Source organism: Salmo salar, chromosome 29, assembly GCF_965601325.2.
Source record: "Salmo salar chromosome 29, fSalSal1, whole genome shotgun sequence".
Classification (NCBI taxonomy): Eukaryota; Metazoa; Chordata; class Actinopteri; order Salmoniformes; family Salmonidae; genus Salmo; species Salmo salar.
In genome coordinates this window covers 20,376,342-20,395,194 of record NC_138319.1, presented here as the reverse complement: position 1 = coordinate 20,395,194, position 18,853 = coordinate 20,376,342, and the positions used below count along the sequence as shown (strand labels likewise).

At 44.2% G+C, this 18,853-nt stretch overlaps 2 protein-coding genes across 2 annotated transcripts in view; both read right to left on the bottom strand.

The window, feature by feature from the left end:
• Positions 1 to 3,729, bottom strand: part of kcnh2b (potassium voltage-gated channel, subfamily H (eag-related), member 2b) — a 297,434-nt gene extending 293,705 nt beyond the window's left edge. The window contains exon 1 of the mRNA XM_014181110.3: positions 2,287 to 3,729. Coding sequence (XP_014036585.3) covers positions 2,287 to 2,362 — 76 coding nt within the window. The 5' untranslated portion in view covers positions 2,363 to 3,729. The remainder of the gene's footprint in view (positions 1 to 2,286) is intronic.
• Positions 3,730 to 4,175: 446 nt separating this feature from the next.
• The window catches only part of sspo (SCO-spondin), a 77,203-nt gene continuing 62,525 nt past the window's right edge, over positions 4,176 to 18,853 (bottom strand). The window contains exons 98-110 of the mRNA XM_082970736.1: positions 18,564 to 18,702; positions 17,084 to 17,280; positions 16,726 to 16,896; positions 15,450 to 15,577; positions 15,156 to 15,298; positions 12,600 to 12,646; positions 11,573 to 11,737; positions 10,675 to 10,883; positions 9,367 to 9,462; positions 7,895 to 7,955; positions 7,359 to 7,489; positions 6,686 to 6,836; positions 4,176 to 4,456 (exon numbers count right to left, since the gene is read on the bottom strand). Of these exons, the coding sequence (XP_082826862.1) occupies positions 4,434 to 4,456; positions 6,686 to 6,836; positions 7,359 to 7,489; positions 7,895 to 7,955; positions 9,367 to 9,462; positions 10,675 to 10,883; positions 11,573 to 11,737; positions 12,600 to 12,646; positions 15,156 to 15,298; positions 15,450 to 15,577; positions 16,726 to 16,896; positions 17,084 to 17,280; positions 18,564 to 18,702 (1,661 nt within the window). The 3' untranslated portion in view covers positions 4,176 to 4,433. The remainder of the gene's footprint in view (positions 4,457 to 6,685; positions 6,837 to 7,358; positions 7,490 to 7,894; positions 7,956 to 9,366; positions 9,463 to 10,674; positions 10,884 to 11,572; positions 11,738 to 12,599; positions 12,647 to 15,155; positions 15,299 to 15,449; positions 15,578 to 16,725; positions 16,897 to 17,083; positions 17,281 to 18,563; positions 18,703 to 18,853) is intronic.

Below are 18,853 nucleotides of genomic sequence, written 5' to 3'. Positions count from 1 at the left end.
ATTCATCCTTTTGTAAGGTTCAAGGGCAACTGTAAATTTGGAAAGTGTTCCCTATGATAAAATCCTGCTTATTGGTCTATTCTCTGCACCCAATTTGTCCTTTTCAGTCAAGTGTATGAGGAGGAGGACACTACATAGGAGCACCAAGAAAAGAGGCATACAAGGCTAGGTGGTTTGTGGCTGAGTGGACAACACCATCAGGCTGCTCTTGCTGAGGCCAGAGGTGCTAGATGCTGATTGCTGATTCCTGTTCACTTTTTACTCCTCTGACTCACATCCGATTTGTATTCAAATTCTCTCTCTCTCGGCCCTGATTAAAGTGAATTTCCCTAAGGCAGTGATGTGGTGACTGTTCGTGACACCAGTGTTTACCACCTCTCAATCAGCCATGCTTGGGAAGAAAGTCACATCTATGGGACAATTTACAAATGGAAAAACGTGTCCATTTGCATCAAAGATAGCACCGCAGGCCATTGAGGTCCATTGAAGCTTGCCAAAACTTTGCAAAACTGAAATACAGACATCAAGGGTCAGAAAGCTCATGGCTCCAATCAGGTGACATGTTTCCTTTTTCCTTTTTAAATTTAACAGTCAACTATTAAATGTGCAATATGCAGAAATGACTCTGCCATTTCCTGGTTACTAAAATTCTAATAGTTCGTCTAAATTTCAAGACACAAAAACAACACTTAAGAACGGTAAGCATAGAAATAGCGCGCATAGAACAGATCTACCGCATCTTAGACTTTCTTTCATACCGTATAAAAAAGTAATACCGTTAAAAAAAAATCACAACAGCTGTAACGGAAACAGGAGGTTTCATTACAATTGTATAAATGCAGACAGATCATTTGTTTGTGTCTGTAAAATTAATTATGCAAGAAATTGTGGTGGAAACGTCTTTATGTGTAAACATTTATATAATAACCATCATATCGCAGTAAACTTGGAGTCACGCGATGATATGCGATGATATGGTGTGCGGTCCTTCCTCTACGACTCAGGAATGCATGCAGGCTACAGATGGCTACAGATGAAATAACTTATGATGGTTGGTGAAAGTGCACGGTGATATTGATGCTCCTTTCCAATAAATATCGAGGGTCTGATTCCATTGACATGATGATCGATGCTTGACTGCCCTTTGACAAATAAAAATATTCTATCCATAATAATCTCATCATGTAGACTAGCCTACTACCCGCACAGCCTACCCACATTTGCTATTTAACACAACAGTTTTTGTGACAATTGGAAACACATTGAACTTAAAAATGTTCTTCAGTACATGAAAGCTTAAGCGAAAAAGTACATTTTGTGTGCACTACTTCATCACGCACTGATTTGTATCCACAACAAGTCTGTTTGGTGGAAACTGGTGTGAAAATGCTACATTTTCTTTACGCATATTGACAGATCTATAACTAGCATTTCTATATGAATTTTGTCTGGTCGGACAAAAAGTTACATATTGCAGCTTTAAAATAATAAATATGGGCCTTGTTTTGTGAGCACAATTGTTGATCATTAACAGATTCCATTTAATCGTGAGAGACCAAATAATATAATCTCAGCAGGATTTGAGACTGCGACTGTACTGTATGCACAGTGTGAATGTAAACTCTAGGACTTGGCTATCTCCTGTGTTCAATGTGATTGGTCAGTCGCCTTCTTGGCATCGCTCGATATGTACATACAGTATGCATAGAATTAGAGTTGAATGTACAAAACATCCACAAATATATATTTTTAACATATCATGTCACCTACCCACTGCATAAGAAATGCAAAACTGAAATTTAAGTTGTCAACATAGTTTGAAGTGATTGGACTTTGTTTTACAATATGGTTTATTTAATCTATGGTGCTGAGGTGATTATTTTCATTCCATTTAAAAAATGTACAGGCAAGCTGTATTTTGCAACATTGTGTTTATTAACTTTACTCAATAAAGTCATACCAGCATCGTTTGTTATGTTTCCATTTTCAGTCTGCTCTCATAAAGTCCTCATAATAACATGTGCAAAACCTAAAGCTCCAGAGTTGTAGGGCTATCACTATTCTCAAGAGAATAAATTACTCAATATTATTTGCATCATATTTGTCAAATATTTGCAAAAGAGCATGTCACATTTTTCTTACCATGCAAAGAAAAATGAATGTGGTAGGCTTATGTTACCGAAGGTTGTCATCCAATTTGTTTAGGCTATGTATTCATAGGCTAATAGACACGAACTGATTATTGGACGCAAATAATAAAATGCATGCAATAATCAAACCACTTACTTTGACTATCGAATTTCCTAATGATGGTATCGAGGAAAGTATTCTGTGGTGCCACGTGACCCCTTCGGACTGGCATCTTTGCTGTACGCTATCCCACTGGAGTTGTTGGACTTTCTGTCGCCGATGCTGACCTCTACGTCGACGAGTCCCGACAAACGGACGACATTCACTGTGCCCTCGTCATAGAATAATAAATACTGTAATCCTCGACCTCCGTTTTTGTAACTTCATGAGATGGACCTCTAAGTGAAAAGTAGCGTTCTAGAAATGAGCCTCCACTTTATTTGCGCGCCAGGGGGATCGCGAGACAGTTTCCAGTTTCCAAGGAGAGGAGCCAGTGTTTGTTTACGTCCCTTGATCTGTCAAAAATGATATCCTCTCAGGTGAATGGCAAGACGAGAGGTTACTTCTTGTCATTTGTCATTGCAGACTCTGGGGAGGGGGAGTCGGTCAGCCTGCCAAGGAACCTTGGTTTTGCCATAGTTGCGTCCTTTTTTTCCTCTCCTCCTGGCCTTATTCTTCACTGTTTCCGTGGCACCCGATGGAAGCAACAGAGAGAAACCAGTAGTCTAGTTGAAGAAAACGTAGGGTAACGTCCGTGCTAGTTCGTTGAGATGTGATCGCTCTGGAGGAGTGTGGTCTGTGCGCTCAACATTGATGATTTCAGTGGTGGCGACTGCGCCTCTTTAACCCTTCGTCGTCGGCAAATATAACTGTTGAAATATTGGCTGACAACCTCGTCAGCCATTACATATAGTCATCATTTTGATAATTATGTGGTCAGTAATATAAATATCCTACATTAATTCAGCCCATCTAGCATAGAAGCAGCGCAGGCGAATTAACAAAGGGAAAGATATGCGACTATTCTGAAGAACTGCCTGCTGGAACTACAGAGAGCTAACAGCATCTGGTTTAAAATAGGCTAAACCAAACAGCTGCCTCTGTTGTCAAACGGTTAGGTGTCTGTGACAGTCCACACAGGTGCAGCTGCATTTACATTCACAGGTGTAGGCTAACCCACATGACATCACTGCGTGGGCTAAGATTTTAACCGAACTGGCACACACAACAGTCGTTATTCACTGTGAGGCTGTGAGTCTAATTCCACATGAAAGGTGAAATTTCAATCGAAAATCCAATGCGTTGACTCACCTCTAACAAAATGCGTTTTTTTTTTAGACTGCGCTTTGTTAATTTCATGGAAGGATGCTGGGGCTTCACCCTCAATTGTCTCATAATGAAGTGTCTTCAGACCAGCAGACACGTCACTGCCTATGTAAGAGCACTGGATGTGGGGTTCCCCTTTCGTCACAAGTGCGAGATAGACAAAGGGCGCGCTCCGCGTGCAGCATGCATGTTGTTGGTACTGTCTGATCCACTTTGATGTTATTTTACAGCATGACGCTCAACTCTCCCAACCGATACACAGTATCCTCTTAACTAAATACAACAACAAAAAACACACACAATAACACATGCTGTCCTGATAGACTTTAATGTATTTTATTAAGGCGGTAATGTGAAGTGGAGGGGGGATCAATAGCGCACCGCTGGGCGGCGAGCTTCCTCCCTCTCGTTCCAACTCCCTTATTTAGTCAGGATGAGAGAGAGGACACAGTCACGCGGTGGTCTCATGTAAGCGTCCCCCAGTGAGCTCTTCCAGCCTGCCTTCCGTTGTGAAACGCTCTCTCTCGCTCTCTCTCTCTCTTTCTCTCTGAGATTTCTTGTTTAAATTTTACACGCCAGTCATTTCACAGAGACATGCATAGGATATGTGCATATATTTACCAAATCTACTGGTATAGATGTCACATTCAGCAGCAAACATAATATTACATAATCTTTAAATATATATATTTTACAGAATAATACATTGAAACAGAAAATGTTTTCATAAAAACCACTAGTGATTTATTAGAAAAGTAGCAAAACACTGTACAGTGTAAAGGATCTGAGAGTTTCAGAAGGCACTCTATGATTGTTGATACAGTGTAAAGGATTTGAGAGTTTCAGAAGGCACTCTATGATAGTTGATACAGTCATATAATGACTATGGACCACAGGAAATCAGGACACCTGGTCTGTCCACCCATCTGTCTGTCTGTCCCTCTGCATACACACACACTAGGCGTATACACACACACTCAGCGTCTGGACAGATCTCCCCCTGTGTATGAAAAGAATGCAAACACACCCATGAAATAAGAGGTATTGAAGATAATTGCTTTGTAATAACAATGCCAAATTATCATATATCGTGCTTCTACATCTGCATTGCTTGCTGTTTGGTGTTTTAGGCTGTGTTTCTGTGTAGCATTTTGTGACATCGGCTGATGTAAAAAGGGCTTTATAAATAAATACATTTGATTGATATCAAGAGTAACACAGATTGGCAGCTATGATTTTCCTTAAATGTAGTCTTCATGCCTCCCGAGTGGCGCAGCGGTCTCACATGCTGACCACACTACCCGAGTCGTGTGCGCGAGTGTTTTGCAAAATAAATGGACACATACATGTTATTCTATCATTGCACCCACGCGTCAACGAGCGTCTGCGTAGCCAGGTGCTAAAATAGAACTTGGTTCTATTTGTGAAGCGTCACGCGCTGCAAGTCCCGCCTCTCCCATCTCTTCATTGGTTTTTAGGAGCATATACCCACATGGGTGATTGAAAGATGGACTGAGGTCCACACTCCAGTCCAGTTGGTGGTGGTAACACACCTTAAAGTGTGTTGTCAACCGCCATATAAAGTCCAAAGAAGAAGAAGAAGCCTGAAGGAGGAGAGATTACTAGAAACAAACTCGGTTTACCATTTTATTTGCGGATTAATTGTCGGAGTAGAGGACCTTGTGTATTTCAGGTAAAATAACAACCCAATGTTTATATCCCAGGACAAATTAGCTAGCAACAGCAAGCTAGCTTGCTAAATTGCCATAAATGTTTAATGCTTTTCAATCTGTCCCCAAATCAATGTAGTTGGTTCAGAGTTCGTTTTGATATTTCAACCTACGTGTCCTGATCGCGTCTGGTGTGGGTGGACAAAATAAACATGCGCACGATGTAGTGTGGTCAGCATGATAGGGCTGCATCGCGGTGCTTGAGGCTTCACTACAGATCCGGGTTCGATCCCGGGTTGTGTCGCAGCCGGCCACAACAGGGAGACCCATGAGGCGACGCACAATTCGCCCAGCATCGTCCAGGTTAGGGGAGGGTTTGGCCGGCCGGGATATCCTTGTCCTATCATGCTCTAGCGACTACTATGGCGGGCCTGGCGCATTTACGCTGACACAGTGTTTCCTCCAACACATTAGTGCGGCTGGCTTCCAGGTTCAGCGAGCAGTGTGTCAAGAAGCATTGTGGCTTGGCAGGGTCGGGTTTCGGAGGACGCATGGCTCTCGACCTTCGCCTCTCCCGAGTCCGTACGGGAGTTGCAGCGATGGAACAAGACTGTAACTACCAATTGGATATCATGAAATTGGGGAGAAAAAGGGGTAGGGTAAAATGTAGTCTTCACTGAGAATGTATTACATACATTATTTTATTACACATGTTAAACATGGAATTGACCAATAAAAAAATCTGTCAGCAGGCAATGCCATCCCAACTATATTATTGAAGAATCTGAGCACTGTAAATTGCCTCCCTGTGGCTCAGTTGGTAAAGCATGGTGTTTGCAATGCCAGCATGGTGTGTGCAATGCCAGGGTTGTGGGTTCGATTCCCACGGGGGGCCAGTACAAAAAAATGTATGAAATGTAAGCATTCACTACTGTAAGTCGCTCTGGATAAGAGCGTCTGCTAAATGACTAAAATGTAAATATAAATATCAAATTAGCTAACGCAATCAGACATGTTGATTATGGATGACTACAATATTTGGTTGTTCTAAGTGGGGTCCTGATTGAATTATGCATGTTGGGAAACGGAAACATACGTTCAGCGGGGGGATGCAGCCATCATGGCGTTTAAAGTGCATTAACGGAGAATGACAAAGAGCGGAAGAGACAGCGAGGGACAGTGGGACTGCAACTGGGTGTGAGTGACAGAGAGAGTGGCCGTGACGCTTGGCCGTGATGGACTGATAGACAGCATGACTAACAGCATGGTCGCTGGCAGGAAGTGGGTGGGTGGGAGAGAGTGTGTGTGTGGAGGGCTGTGTGTGTGTGTGTGCGTGTGTGTGTGTCGTGTGTGTGTGTGTGTGTGTGTGTGTGTGTGAGCGTGTGTTTGTTTGCACATGTATGTTCGTTTGTGTGTGCACATCAGCTTGTGTGTATGTGAGTGTCTGGTCATGTACTGTAGGCTATGCGTTTGTTTGTCGGTGTGGGGGAGGTTTAAGGAGGCTACTGATGAGGTGATAAGCAGGGGTCAATGTTTGCGTCAGAGTGTACTCTACCCACCTTGGCAGCTGGTGCACTCGCAGCTGTGTATGACAGGCAGGACGACGGGCTCACTCTCCCCACTGTCACACAGGAGGCTAAGGAAGCGCACGGGGCTCTCAGGGTCCAACCGGTAGCTGCAGCAGTCACACAGCGACTGGAGGTAAGGCTCCTGAGAGAGGGAAGGAGGGAAGAAGGAGGAGAAAGGGAGGGACAGAGAGGTAGAGGAAGGAAGGGTGCGTGCGTGTGAGAGAGGTGTGAGTTCGAGTCTGAAACTGACACCAATCCCCAGCTATTTTAGCTACCATGGTAACGGAAGGTAGTGAAACATTTAGCTGAGATCATGTTTGTTTTTACTTGCTCACATTTTCACAGTGATGCCATTACATTATTTTTCTACCACGGGAGTTTAAGAGGAAAACAAAAATCACTTGGGTGATTGGTCTAGGATCTCTCTGTTCTGGATGAAGTGCCAATACCTCTACATTCAACTGGTGAAAAAAGCACACAAATGGGGCCTATTGCAACATTACAGAAAATTCCCATAGAAATGTATTGTATAGAATAGACATGGTTCTTTCTCTGTCTTACAGGATAAGGAATCAGGTCCACTCTACATATTACATTTCTGTCTGCAACACTGCATCCCAGCCCAGTGCATAAGAGTGGGTGAAAGCCAGCAGCATCCGCAAACCTCCAGAATGACGTCAATTTTGGACAAACAGCGCCCTCTACAGTAGCTGACTTCCACGTTGTCAAGACGACAGTCTCCCTTAGTGATGTTCCTGACCTCCGTGTAACGGCGACACTCCGCCACGGGCTCCCCTGGTAAGATGAAAGGAGGAAATAGGACAGGGCAGAGAGATAAAGGGAGAGAGGGAGATTAAGAGGAGCGGCGGAGGAAGAGGATAATGATGGGGGCAGCATGGGGAGTTGAGAAAATAAAAGAGGGTTTTGTGTTGAGTTAATGAATGAGAGAGCGAGCTCTAGAGAGAGAGAGAGAGAGAGAGAGAGAGAGAGAGAGAGAGAGAGAGAGAGAGCTCCAAAGGCACATTGACTTTCAATGCCCCCTCACCAACTGTGCCATTATACAACATTGAAAGAGATAAATGCTGTCTTATTGTACATGCCTTGTGAGCAATTTAGGACCTAAAGCACTTTGTCTCACATAAAATATTTTTATAAATACAGGAAGAGAACGACTAAGCATTGTTTATGTTGAACTCTTACCAGGGAACTCCTTCCTGCAAACTGGGCAGCAGCTGCCTGGTTCCTCCACTTTCACTTCCCCCTGTTATAAGAGGAAAGGAGAGGAGGAGAGGAGAGGGGAGAAGAGAATGGATGGGAGGAGAGGGGAGGAGAAGAGAATGGATGGGAGGAAAGGAGAGGCCGAGAGGGGATGGGAGAAGAGGAGAGGGAGGATCAGGTCAAGGGCAGACAAGAGGGTAGGAAAAGGAGAAAAGACTTGTCACTATCTTAGCTTAGTAATTGAGTCCCCATCATGTCTCGCTCTGAGAATAGAATAAAGCTGTTCCAGGAATAAATCATCATCTTCCAGGAGAGGTCTGCTGACAGGAGCAAGTGCATCACCACGCCCCTCCACAATGCACTGCTCCAGGCCTGCCCCGGCCCCAGGGAGGCTGAAGTTGAGCTCAGCCACTTAAAGAGGAGGTAAGTGTGATCCTCAGTTATTTAAAGGGGATGTAAGTTTGATCCTCAGTTATTTAAAGGAGAGGTAAGTGCGATCCCCAGTTATTAAAGGAAAACTCCACCCAAAATCTTTTGGTATTTGTTTCATTAGTCCATTGATATAGTCCCAAAATGTTTTACATGTCAGCGAGTATTGAAGATATATAACTTTCAAAATACAGAAATACAGCTGGTATGATGCATTTTGCATCATATGATGATGCGTTTTGCATCATATGATGCAAAATGCTTCATACCAGTTGTATTTCTGTATTTTGAAAGTTATATACAGTATCTTGAAAACTTGATAACTGACATGAAAAACATTTAGGGACTACAGTATATCAACAATGGACTAATGAAACCAATACCAAAAGATAGCTTTTGGGTGGAGTTTTCTTGTAAAGGGTCGATACAGGTCCAATAGATGCACCCATTTTGTTTAATTTTCCTTCCCAAGCTCACATCACAACTTTGCCAGTGTCGTAAAGGAGGCAAACTGACTATATCACTATTATTGCCCTTTGTGCTTTTGTGAATTATTTGTTAGTATTGTTTCGTCTTTTATTGTTTGAATTTGTTGTTCATGGATGTTATGTGCCTTGTCTGCCACCAGGTGGCATGTTATGTTTTGTCTTGCACAAAAAAAGCAGAACAACCAACAAAATTATGAAAACGAAGGGGAGGTAAGTGTTATTTTTGTAGCTACTTAAAAAAGGGAGGGGCAAAATGGAGGGTGAAACCAGTTATTTCAAGGAGAGATATCTATTGATAGCCAACTAGCGATAGCCTCTTAATCTGGAGGTGAGGGAGAACCCAGTTATTTAATGGGCGTGAAAACAGTCAACTGAGAATGGGAAAAATACTGACTACTTTGTTTAAGTACTTTCATATCGATTTAGCTCTGGGCTGTAACTCACACAACACCCCAAACTTTTTGCCGTTTTCTGGGAATTTCTCCAGCAGTAAGAATAACTGAGATGTCCGTGAAAGTGCTGTTTCTTATCTCTCACCTCTTCACACTGCAGCAGTGGGCATCCTGATTGGCACCGCTTCTGCCCGTTCACACAGCGGCACACCAAGCAGCCCTCCTCCCATTCAGAGCTTGCCTGTGAGACACACGCGCGCGCACACACACACACACACACACACACACACACACACACACACACACACACACACACACACACACACACACACACACACACACACCCCGCATAAAAGCGTGCATGCACGCACACGCATGCACACACACACCGACAATAAATATATAGCATTTTCAGTGGCTATTACAGTGCTATTGCCACTAATGATTGAGGTGGCTGATTATAACCCAGGCCTACTGTACTGTAGCAGAGAAACCCGAGGTCTATTATGCATCCCAAATGGCACCCTATTCTCTATATAGTGCACTACTTTATACCAGAGCCATATGGGGTACTGCACTACATAGGGAATAGCGTGCCATTTGAGACACACTCCAAGAGAGCTTATGGGACTATAAGGACAAGAGAAGACACTTCTAGAGTTCTACAAGATCTTCATGGACATTATTCACGACAACTAAAGAGACAGAGGAGAAACCGACCCCCTGTCATCACATGATTAATCCTTCCTATAATATATTCTCATTAAATATTCCTATTATGCGTCTTTAAAGAGGTGGTGCAGTTAATTTCTGTAGCACTATAATAGCTTTCAACAGTTCCCTGCGTTATTGATAGTGGGCCATTGTACTTTAATGTGGCCCAGGGGGCATGTCCATCATCGTTACTCATCCCTCCTTTGTGTGTGAACACCACACACACACACACACACACACACACACACACACACACACACACACACACACACACACACACACACACACACACACACACACACACACACACACACACACACACACACACACACACACACACACACACACACACACACACACACACACACACACACACACTCAAACAATCCATCATCATTACTTAGCCCTCCTTTATGTATGAACACACAAAGGCATTTAATGGAGTGCAGGTAAACAGACATGGAATGGAAGGATGGGAGTGAGAGTCCAATGGAGGAAAGACAAGGAGGTACAATCTGCAGTGCAGGTGGGATAGGAGTTTATGTAGGGCCCTTTAGTTGTGTGTGTCTGGTGTGTGTGTGTGCCTGTCTGATGTGTGTGTTTCTGGTGTATGTGTCTGGTGTGTGTGTCTGTTTATGTGCATAGGTGCATATAATTGTACTCTTTGATGTAACTTTGTGGGTGTATGTAAGTGTACATAGACATACTAGTTTGTTTGTTTGTTTGTCTGTGTGTGTACCTCTCTCAGCATCCCCTGGTCCTCACACGGACAGAGTGCGGGGATCACACACAGGCCCTCTGCGTTTCGGTAGAGCCCCTCCTTACACACACACCCCTCGGTGGCGCTGCAGTTGAGTGGCGAGGTCAGGTAGATCTCTACACAGCTCCTCTCACACACAGACAGAGCCTCCGATACACTCTTCCTCCATCTCTCTCCATCAGGACAGGCTACAGGGGGAGGGGCAGGGGGAAGTAGTGAGAGTTGTAGGAAGAACAAGAAATAGGAGAGGGGGAGACAGTGACATTGTTTAATTATAGCTCCAACTCACCTGATTCAACAAATCAACTTAACATCAAGTGGTGTTTGTGCTGCATTAGAACAAATACATGTAACTGCCAAAATAAAGAAAACACTCCAGTAAGTGAGGGATACAATGTACAGTATATTGAAAGCAGGGGCTTCCACACAGGTGTGGTTCCTGAGTTAATAAATTAACATCCCATCATGCGTAGGGTCATGTATAAAAATGCCCAGTTTCCTATTATTCTGGCTACCATGGCTAGAAGAAGAGAACTCAGTGACTTTGAAAGAGGTGTCTGAAAGGAGAATGGGGGGTTTAAAGGGTGTGTGTTTGTGTGTGTCTCAGTCACTAGATCTCAACCCAATTGAACACTTATGGGAGAGTTCCAGACACTTGCAGAATCTATGCCAATGCTCATTGAAGCTGTTCTGGCGGCTCGTGGTTGCCCAACCCTCTATTAAGAGACTTTATGTTGAGGTTTCCTTTATTTTGGCAGTTACCTTTATGTGCAACGAATAGGGGTCCCAGAGGACTGGGATGGAAAACACTGCCCTAGAATGAAATGCAGCCCCAGTCCCTCACTTAGGGCCTACATACTAGACCTCAGACACTCACCACAATCAGGGGCCCTGCATAGTGCCGTACGCTGGTCCGGGCCCTCACACTCTGCCCCCTCGTATTGCTGAGGCTGGAAGACGGTCCGTCTGGAGCTCCGCTGGCCAGAACCACAGCTCACTGAGCACTGACTCCACTCTGACCAACTACCCCACTCACAGTCCACTGGAGACATGCATGGAGGAAGAGAAGGATGTGAAGGAGTGATGGAGGCAGAGGGAGGCATAGAGGAAGAGAAAGTGTGTGGGAAAGAAAGCAAGAGGAGGGAGAGATATGTTTGGTCTGACACATACACTCCATTATAAAAGAGGGTCATTTCACAGAGGGATTCGGGCACTGAAATCCTTTGGTGATAGTCAGTAGTTGATAGTCTAGAAGAGGTGTCACGTTCTGACCAGTAAAGGGGTTATTTGTTATTGTAGTTTGGTCAGGACGTGGCAGGGGGTGTTTGTTTTATGTGGCTCGGGGCTTGTTGGGATATATGTTTATTTAGAGGGGTGTTTGTTTAGAGTGTTCCGGGGTTTTGGTTAATGTTCTATGTTAGTATATTTCTATGTCCTAGTCTAGTCTTTCTATTTCTATGTTTAGTTGATGGGGTTGACCTTCAATTGGAAGCAGCTGCTCTTCATTGCTTCTAATTGAAGGTCTTATTTAAGAGGGGTGTTTTTGTCATGGGATTTGTGGGTAGTTGTCTCCTTGTTCAGTGTCTGAGCACATGACAGGACTGTTAGTGTCGTTCGTTGTGTTTGTATACGCGTTTTGTTTGTTTTTCCTTCGTTTAACCAATTAAAGAAGATGAGTATACACGTTCCCGCTGCACCTTGGTCAAATCATTACGACACCCGTTACAAGAGGACATATCATTTCATTTGATAGTTTTGTTACAGTGGGAAACTACAATGTTATCATATGCCACATGCTGGCACTTGCTGGCAGAAAAGATTTCTAGTTTCCTACACGCACTGGCTTCTGTATCAGGTCCACACTGTACACAGCTACTAAAACATGGTCGAAGATCTATACTCACCATTGCATGGGTCCTCGGTACAATTGAATACTCCTCCTTGACAAACACTTAGGAAGAGAGGGAGAAAGGGATTGATGAATACCTGACACATTAGGATCCAAAGATGAGAAACTCAAAAAGGCAGTTAATAATCAAACAATCATGCCTCTCAGTCCCTCAGTCTATTAGCTGTGTATCAAAACCCTGGGCTGAAAGATGAAATGACTTACCTCACGTCTGAATCTGACAGTCTCTCCATTACATAGTCTCATGTGACAGACATAAATACTGTACATAAATGTAGCTGGCCAGCACGCACACAAGATCTGGTTTTGGGTGCCGAGACGATCAGTTACATTCCAAAGATATGTAACACTGTACAGTATTTCAGGTCTAGGTACTGTACAGTTGAAGTCGGAAGTTTACATACACTAAGGTTGGAGTCATTAAAACTCGTTTTTCAACCACTCCACAAATGTCTTGTCAACAAACTATAGTTTTGGCAAGTCGGTTAGGACATCTACTTTGTGCATGACACAAGTAATTTTTCCAACAATTGTTTAGAGACAGATTATTTCACTTATAATTCACTGTATCACAATTCCAGTTTGTCAGAAGTTTACATACAATAGGTTGACTGTGCCTTTAAAGAGCTTGGAAAATTCCAGAAAATGATGTCATGGTTTTAGAAGCTTCTGATAGGCTAATTGACAACATTTGAGTCAATTGGAGGTGTGCATGTGGATGTGTTTCAAGGCCTTCAAACTCAGTGCCTCTTTGCTTGACATCATGGGAAAATCAAAAGAAATCAGCCAAGACCTCAGAAAAAAATTGTAGACCTCCACAAGTCTGGTTCATCCTTGGGTGCAATTTCCAAACACCTGAAGGTAGCACGTTCATCTGTATAAACAATAGTACGCAAGTATAAACACCATGGGACAATGTAGCCATCATACCGCTCAGGAAGGAGACGCGTTCTATCTCCTAGAGTTGAACGTACTGCGAAAAGTGCAAATCAATCCCAGAACAACAGCAAAGGACCTTGTGAAGATGCTGGAGGAAACAGGTACAAAAGTATCTATATCCACAGTAAAACGAATCCTATATCGACATAACCTGAAAGGCCGCTCAGCAAGGAAGAAGCCACTGCTCCAAAAGCACCATAAAAAAGCCAGACTATGGTTTGCAACTGCACATGGGGACAAAGATTGTACTTTTTGGAGAAATGTCCTCTGGTCTGATGAAACAAAAATAGAACTGTTTGGCCATAATGACCATCGTTATGTTCGGAGGAAAAAGGGGGAGGTGTGCAAGCCGAAGAACACCATCCCAACCGTGAAGCACGGGGGTGGCAGCATCATGTTTTGGGGGTACTTTGCTGCAGGAGGGACTGGTGCACTTCACAAAATAGATGGCATCATGAGGTAGGAAAATTATGTGGATATATTGAAGCAACATCTCAAGACATCAGTCAGGAAGTTAAAGCTTGGTCGCAAATGGGTCTTCCAAATGGACAATGACCCCAAGCATACCTCCAAAGTTGTGGCAAAATGGCTTAAGGACAACACAGTCAAGGTATTGGAGTGGCCATCACAAAGCCCTGACCTCAATTCTATCGAAAATGTGTGGGCAGAACTGAAAAAGCATGTGCGTGCAAGGAGGCCTACAAACCTGACTCAGTTCCAGCAGCTCTGTCAGGAGGAATGGGCCAAAATTCACCTAACTTATTGTGGGAAGCTTGTGGAAGGCTACCCGAAATGTTTGATCCAAGTTAAACAACTTAAAGGCAATGCTACCAAATACTAATTGAGTGTATGTACACTTCTGACCCACTGGGAATGTGATGAAAGAAATAAAAGCTGAAATAAATAATTCTCTCTACTATTATTCTGACATTTCACATTCTTAAAATAAAGTGGTGATCCTAACTGACCTAAGACAGGGATTTTTACTAGGATTAAATGTGAAATGAAAAACTGAGTTTAAATGTAATTGGCTAAGGTGTATGTAAACTTCTGACTTCAACTGTATATCTGTATAACGCCCTGGCCATAGAGAGTTTTTTTTTTTGTTATCTATTTTGGTTAGGCCAGGGTGTTACATGGGTGGGCGTTCTATGTTTATTTTTCTATGTTGGTTTGTTTCTTTGGTTGGCCGTGTGTGGCTCCCAATCAGGAACAGCTGTAGTTCGTTGTTGCTGATTGGGAGTCATACATAGGCAGCTTGTTTTTCCTTTGGGGTTGTGGGTGATTGTTTTCTGTTGAGAGTTTTCCTGACAGGACTGTTTTGCTGTCGTCTTTGGTTTATTTTTGTATAGTGTTCTCCTTTTTTTCATTAAATATCTAAGATGAACACACATCCTCCGCTGCACCTTGGTCTCATTACGACGACACCCTTTACAATCTGTCAATCAACCGCTATGACTTCTTAACACATGTAATAGGCTAGCTACATATCCCCAATCAAATCTACCAATCATGGAATTGGATTGCATATCTTTACAACCGTTTTGAAGATATACTACAAGCTTTAGTAAGTAACTGTGTAAAAATGGCTACTGATGGAGGTGTTGACTACCATATGTTGCACTTGTGTTGTAAGACCGTCCCAGAGGCCACCTCTCCTTCGGGGTCATCCAAGGTCATGTTCAGGGTCCCCGGGAGGGAGTGAGGAGAACAGGGACACGCATCATGAGGTACACATGATCCTTTGTACAGCACCTGCTCAAGGAAGACGATCAGGTGACACATAGATGACGCGTGGTGGTTAGATTAGATTAGTGTCCTTTACAGTCATCTTTTGACCTGGTAACTACATAACATCTTTTCTCATTGTATTGAAATGTGCGTTACTCAGTAATAGCGTACTGACCATGCCTGGGGGACAGGTGCATCCAGGGATGCAGGGTCCAGATACACACTGGTTCTCTGGCCAGAGGTCCTCACAGCTGTAGGGGCAGGAGCCAGCACACTGGCTGAACACCTGGCTGGATGGACACTCTGCACAGGGACACATATTTCATGTCAATAAATAGGACCAGTACGCTTCAGTACAAGTGTGCATTAATATGTCAATAGCACGTTATTAAGTGTACGAGGTATGTATGATGATATGTCTCTACTTTCCACCTGTATAGTTTGAAAATAAAAGCATGCTCAACTTCAAGTTTTTGTGTTACCTGGTGCCGTGTGTGTTACCTGGTGTCGTGTGTGTTACCTGGTGCCGTGTGTGTTACCTGGTGTCGTGTGTTTTACCTGGTGTCGTGTGTGTTACCTGGTGTCGTGTGTGTTACCTGGTGTCGTGTGTGTTACCTGGTGCCGTGTGTGTTACCTGGTGTCGTGTGTTTTACCTGGTGTCGTGTGTGTTACCTGGTGCCGTGTGTGTTACCTGGTGTCGTGTGTGTTACCTGGTGTCGTGTGTGTTACCTGGTGTCGTGTGTGTTACCTGGTGTCTTGTGTGTTACCTGGTGTCGTGTGTTTTACCTGGTGTCTTGTGTGTTACCTGGTGTCGTGTGTGTTACCTGGTGTCTTGTGTGTTACCTGGTGTCGTGTGTTTTACCTGGTGTCTTGTGTGTTACCTGGTGCCGTGTGTGTTACCTGGTGTCGTGTGTGTTACCTGGTGTCTTGTGTGTTACCTGGTGTCGTGTGTTTTACCTGGTGTCGTGTGTGTTACCTGGTGTCTTGTGTGTTACCTGGTGCCGTGTGTGTTACCTGGTGCCGTGTGTGTTACCTGGTGTCGTGTGTGTTACCTGGTGTCGTGTGTGTTACCTGGTGTCTTGTGTGTTACCTGGTGTCGTGTGTGTTACCTGGTGCCGTGTGTGTTACCTGGTGCCGTGTGTGTTACCTGGTGTCTTGTGTGTTACCTGGTGTCGTGTGTGTTACCTGGTGTCGTGTGTGTTACCTGGTGTTGTGTGTGTTACCTGGTGCCGTGTGTGTTACCTGGTGTCTTGTGTGTTACCTGGTGTCGTGTGTTTTACCTGGTGTCGTGTGTGTTACCTGGTGCCGTGTGTGTTACCTGGTGCCGTGTGTGTTACCTGGTGCCGTGTGTGTTACCTGGTGTCGTGTGTTTTACCTGGTGCAGTGTGTGTTACCTGGTGCAGTGTGTGTTACCTGGTGCAGTGTGTGTTACCTGGTGCAGTGTGTGTTACCTGGTAGACAGCTGTTGGTTTGACAGGCAGTATGTTGTTCTAAGGGAGTAGGACACTCCTGTCCCCCGGGCTGGGGCTCCTGTAAGACGGTCTTGATACGCACTGACACCCCTCCACCACACGAGGCGCTGCACTCACTCCAAGACGACCATTCACTCAACACACACCCAGCTGGGGGGGGGGGGAGGGAGAGAGAGAGAGAGAGAGAGAGAGAGAGAGAGAGAGAGAGAGAGAGAGAGAGATCCTTTATTCAACTAACAAACAGGTAAACTCCAACTTGTTTAAATGTTGACCATCTTCAGGTCATCTGTGTGGGACCAGCCATATTATTTGGTATCATGTGTTGTATGTCACTGACCTGGACAAGGGGGCAGCACACATGTTTCAGTGTGGACCGTCTCAGCACAGGGTGGCCCCCCTTCTGTGTCCTTGCAGGGACGTATCCTCATCCTCTGTCCCGTCCCACAGGACTCGGAGCAGGCGCTCCACTGTCCCCAGGGGCCGTAGACGGGACACAGCAGGTCGGTGCACACCAGGGTCCCATTCTCACACACACTGGAGCACACAGGGACAGAGTAGAGAGGGATAGATTGTTAATTAACCTCTAAAAGTCTAAGCCTTTTGGGGGGGGGGTTCTACTAAGCTAACATATGGAACTGTTTTAACATGTTCACACCATGGATCATTAACCTATTTGATTTTGAAGTGTCTATAAATGAGATATAAGAAAGCTCAGGAAATATTTTAGTCTTTTGGACACAGATTTCACCCCTTTTGTTTTGTTGGCACAAAACTACCTCCAAACTTCCATATATTTTTTGAACTGGTACCGGGTTACCTTCCGACGTGTCCCGTGACCCTTGTGGGGGTCGTAGAGCAAAACAGAGAACAGATGTGTGTTTGTGAGAGTCTCATCTTTCCACAGAGTGGTCATATCAGGCCAAACCGTTCGGACGCTAGAGACGTTTTCGTGAGAAGTACAATTATCAGGATGTCTCATGGTCTGACAAACACGATGTAGCTCAGCCACTTTCCACCACAGATGCGGAAGGCTAACACAGACGGATGCGGTGGATTGAGACGTAACCCATGCAACAACAAAAAAAATTGAAATCTCTAGCTTAAAATTACAGATTTTGATGGGGATATTTATATTGATGCACCTGTGCGTCAAGAGACAATTTTATTTTACTAGGCAATACAGCTAAGAACAAACTCTTATTTTCAACGACTGCCTAGGAACAGTGGGTTACCTGCCTTGTTCAGGTGTAGAATGACTTTTTCAGGTGCAGAACGATTTTTACCTTGTCAGCTCGGTGATTCGATCTTGCAACCTTTCGGTTACTAGTCCAACGCTCTAACCACTAGGCTACCTGTCGCCCCACTATTAAGGTAGACTAAAACAATAGGTGTTGTCTCTGTGAGGACATGCCTCCATGAAATAGGCCATACAAGATGCAACAGGTCACTTTACCTACAGTTCTTCATCAGTCAGGTCAGATAATCATATTCTGATTATGACTGTGGTGAAATCTGGCACTAAACCGTACTCACATAGTAATTTGTATGCAATAACTTGTATGTGATAGTAATGATAGATGGCCGAATTCAAACTTGAGATCCGCATGTGTAACTCACACATACAACTTCCATTGATGTCAGTGTGAGATATGTACAAAAAAAGTTACACACAAGTTAAGATTTGGCCTATAATAATGATATTTCTAGTGTTGATCATTTTGAGGCCGTGTGGATATGAGGCTCCTACAGGTTCCTAACTAGTTTCCTAACCAGGTGTTGCAGTCCAGATCCTCCAGGTTCCTAACCAGGTTTCTCACCAGGTGTTGCAGTCCAGTGTGACGTTCTCAGCAGGGCTGATCTCCAGGGTGCCGTTGCCCATGGGAACCCCACAGCGACACTCCGACACCTCAACACAGTCCCCGTCCTGTAGCAGCCAGCCCTCTGGGCACCGACACCCTGAGAGAGAGAGAGAGAGAGAGAGAGAGAGAGAGAGAGAGAGAGAGAGAGAGAGAGAGAGAGAGAGAGAGAGAGAGAGAGAGAGAGAGAGAGAGAGAGAGAGAGAGAGAGAGAGAGAGAGAGAGAGAGAGGATAGCATAGAGAGAGAGAG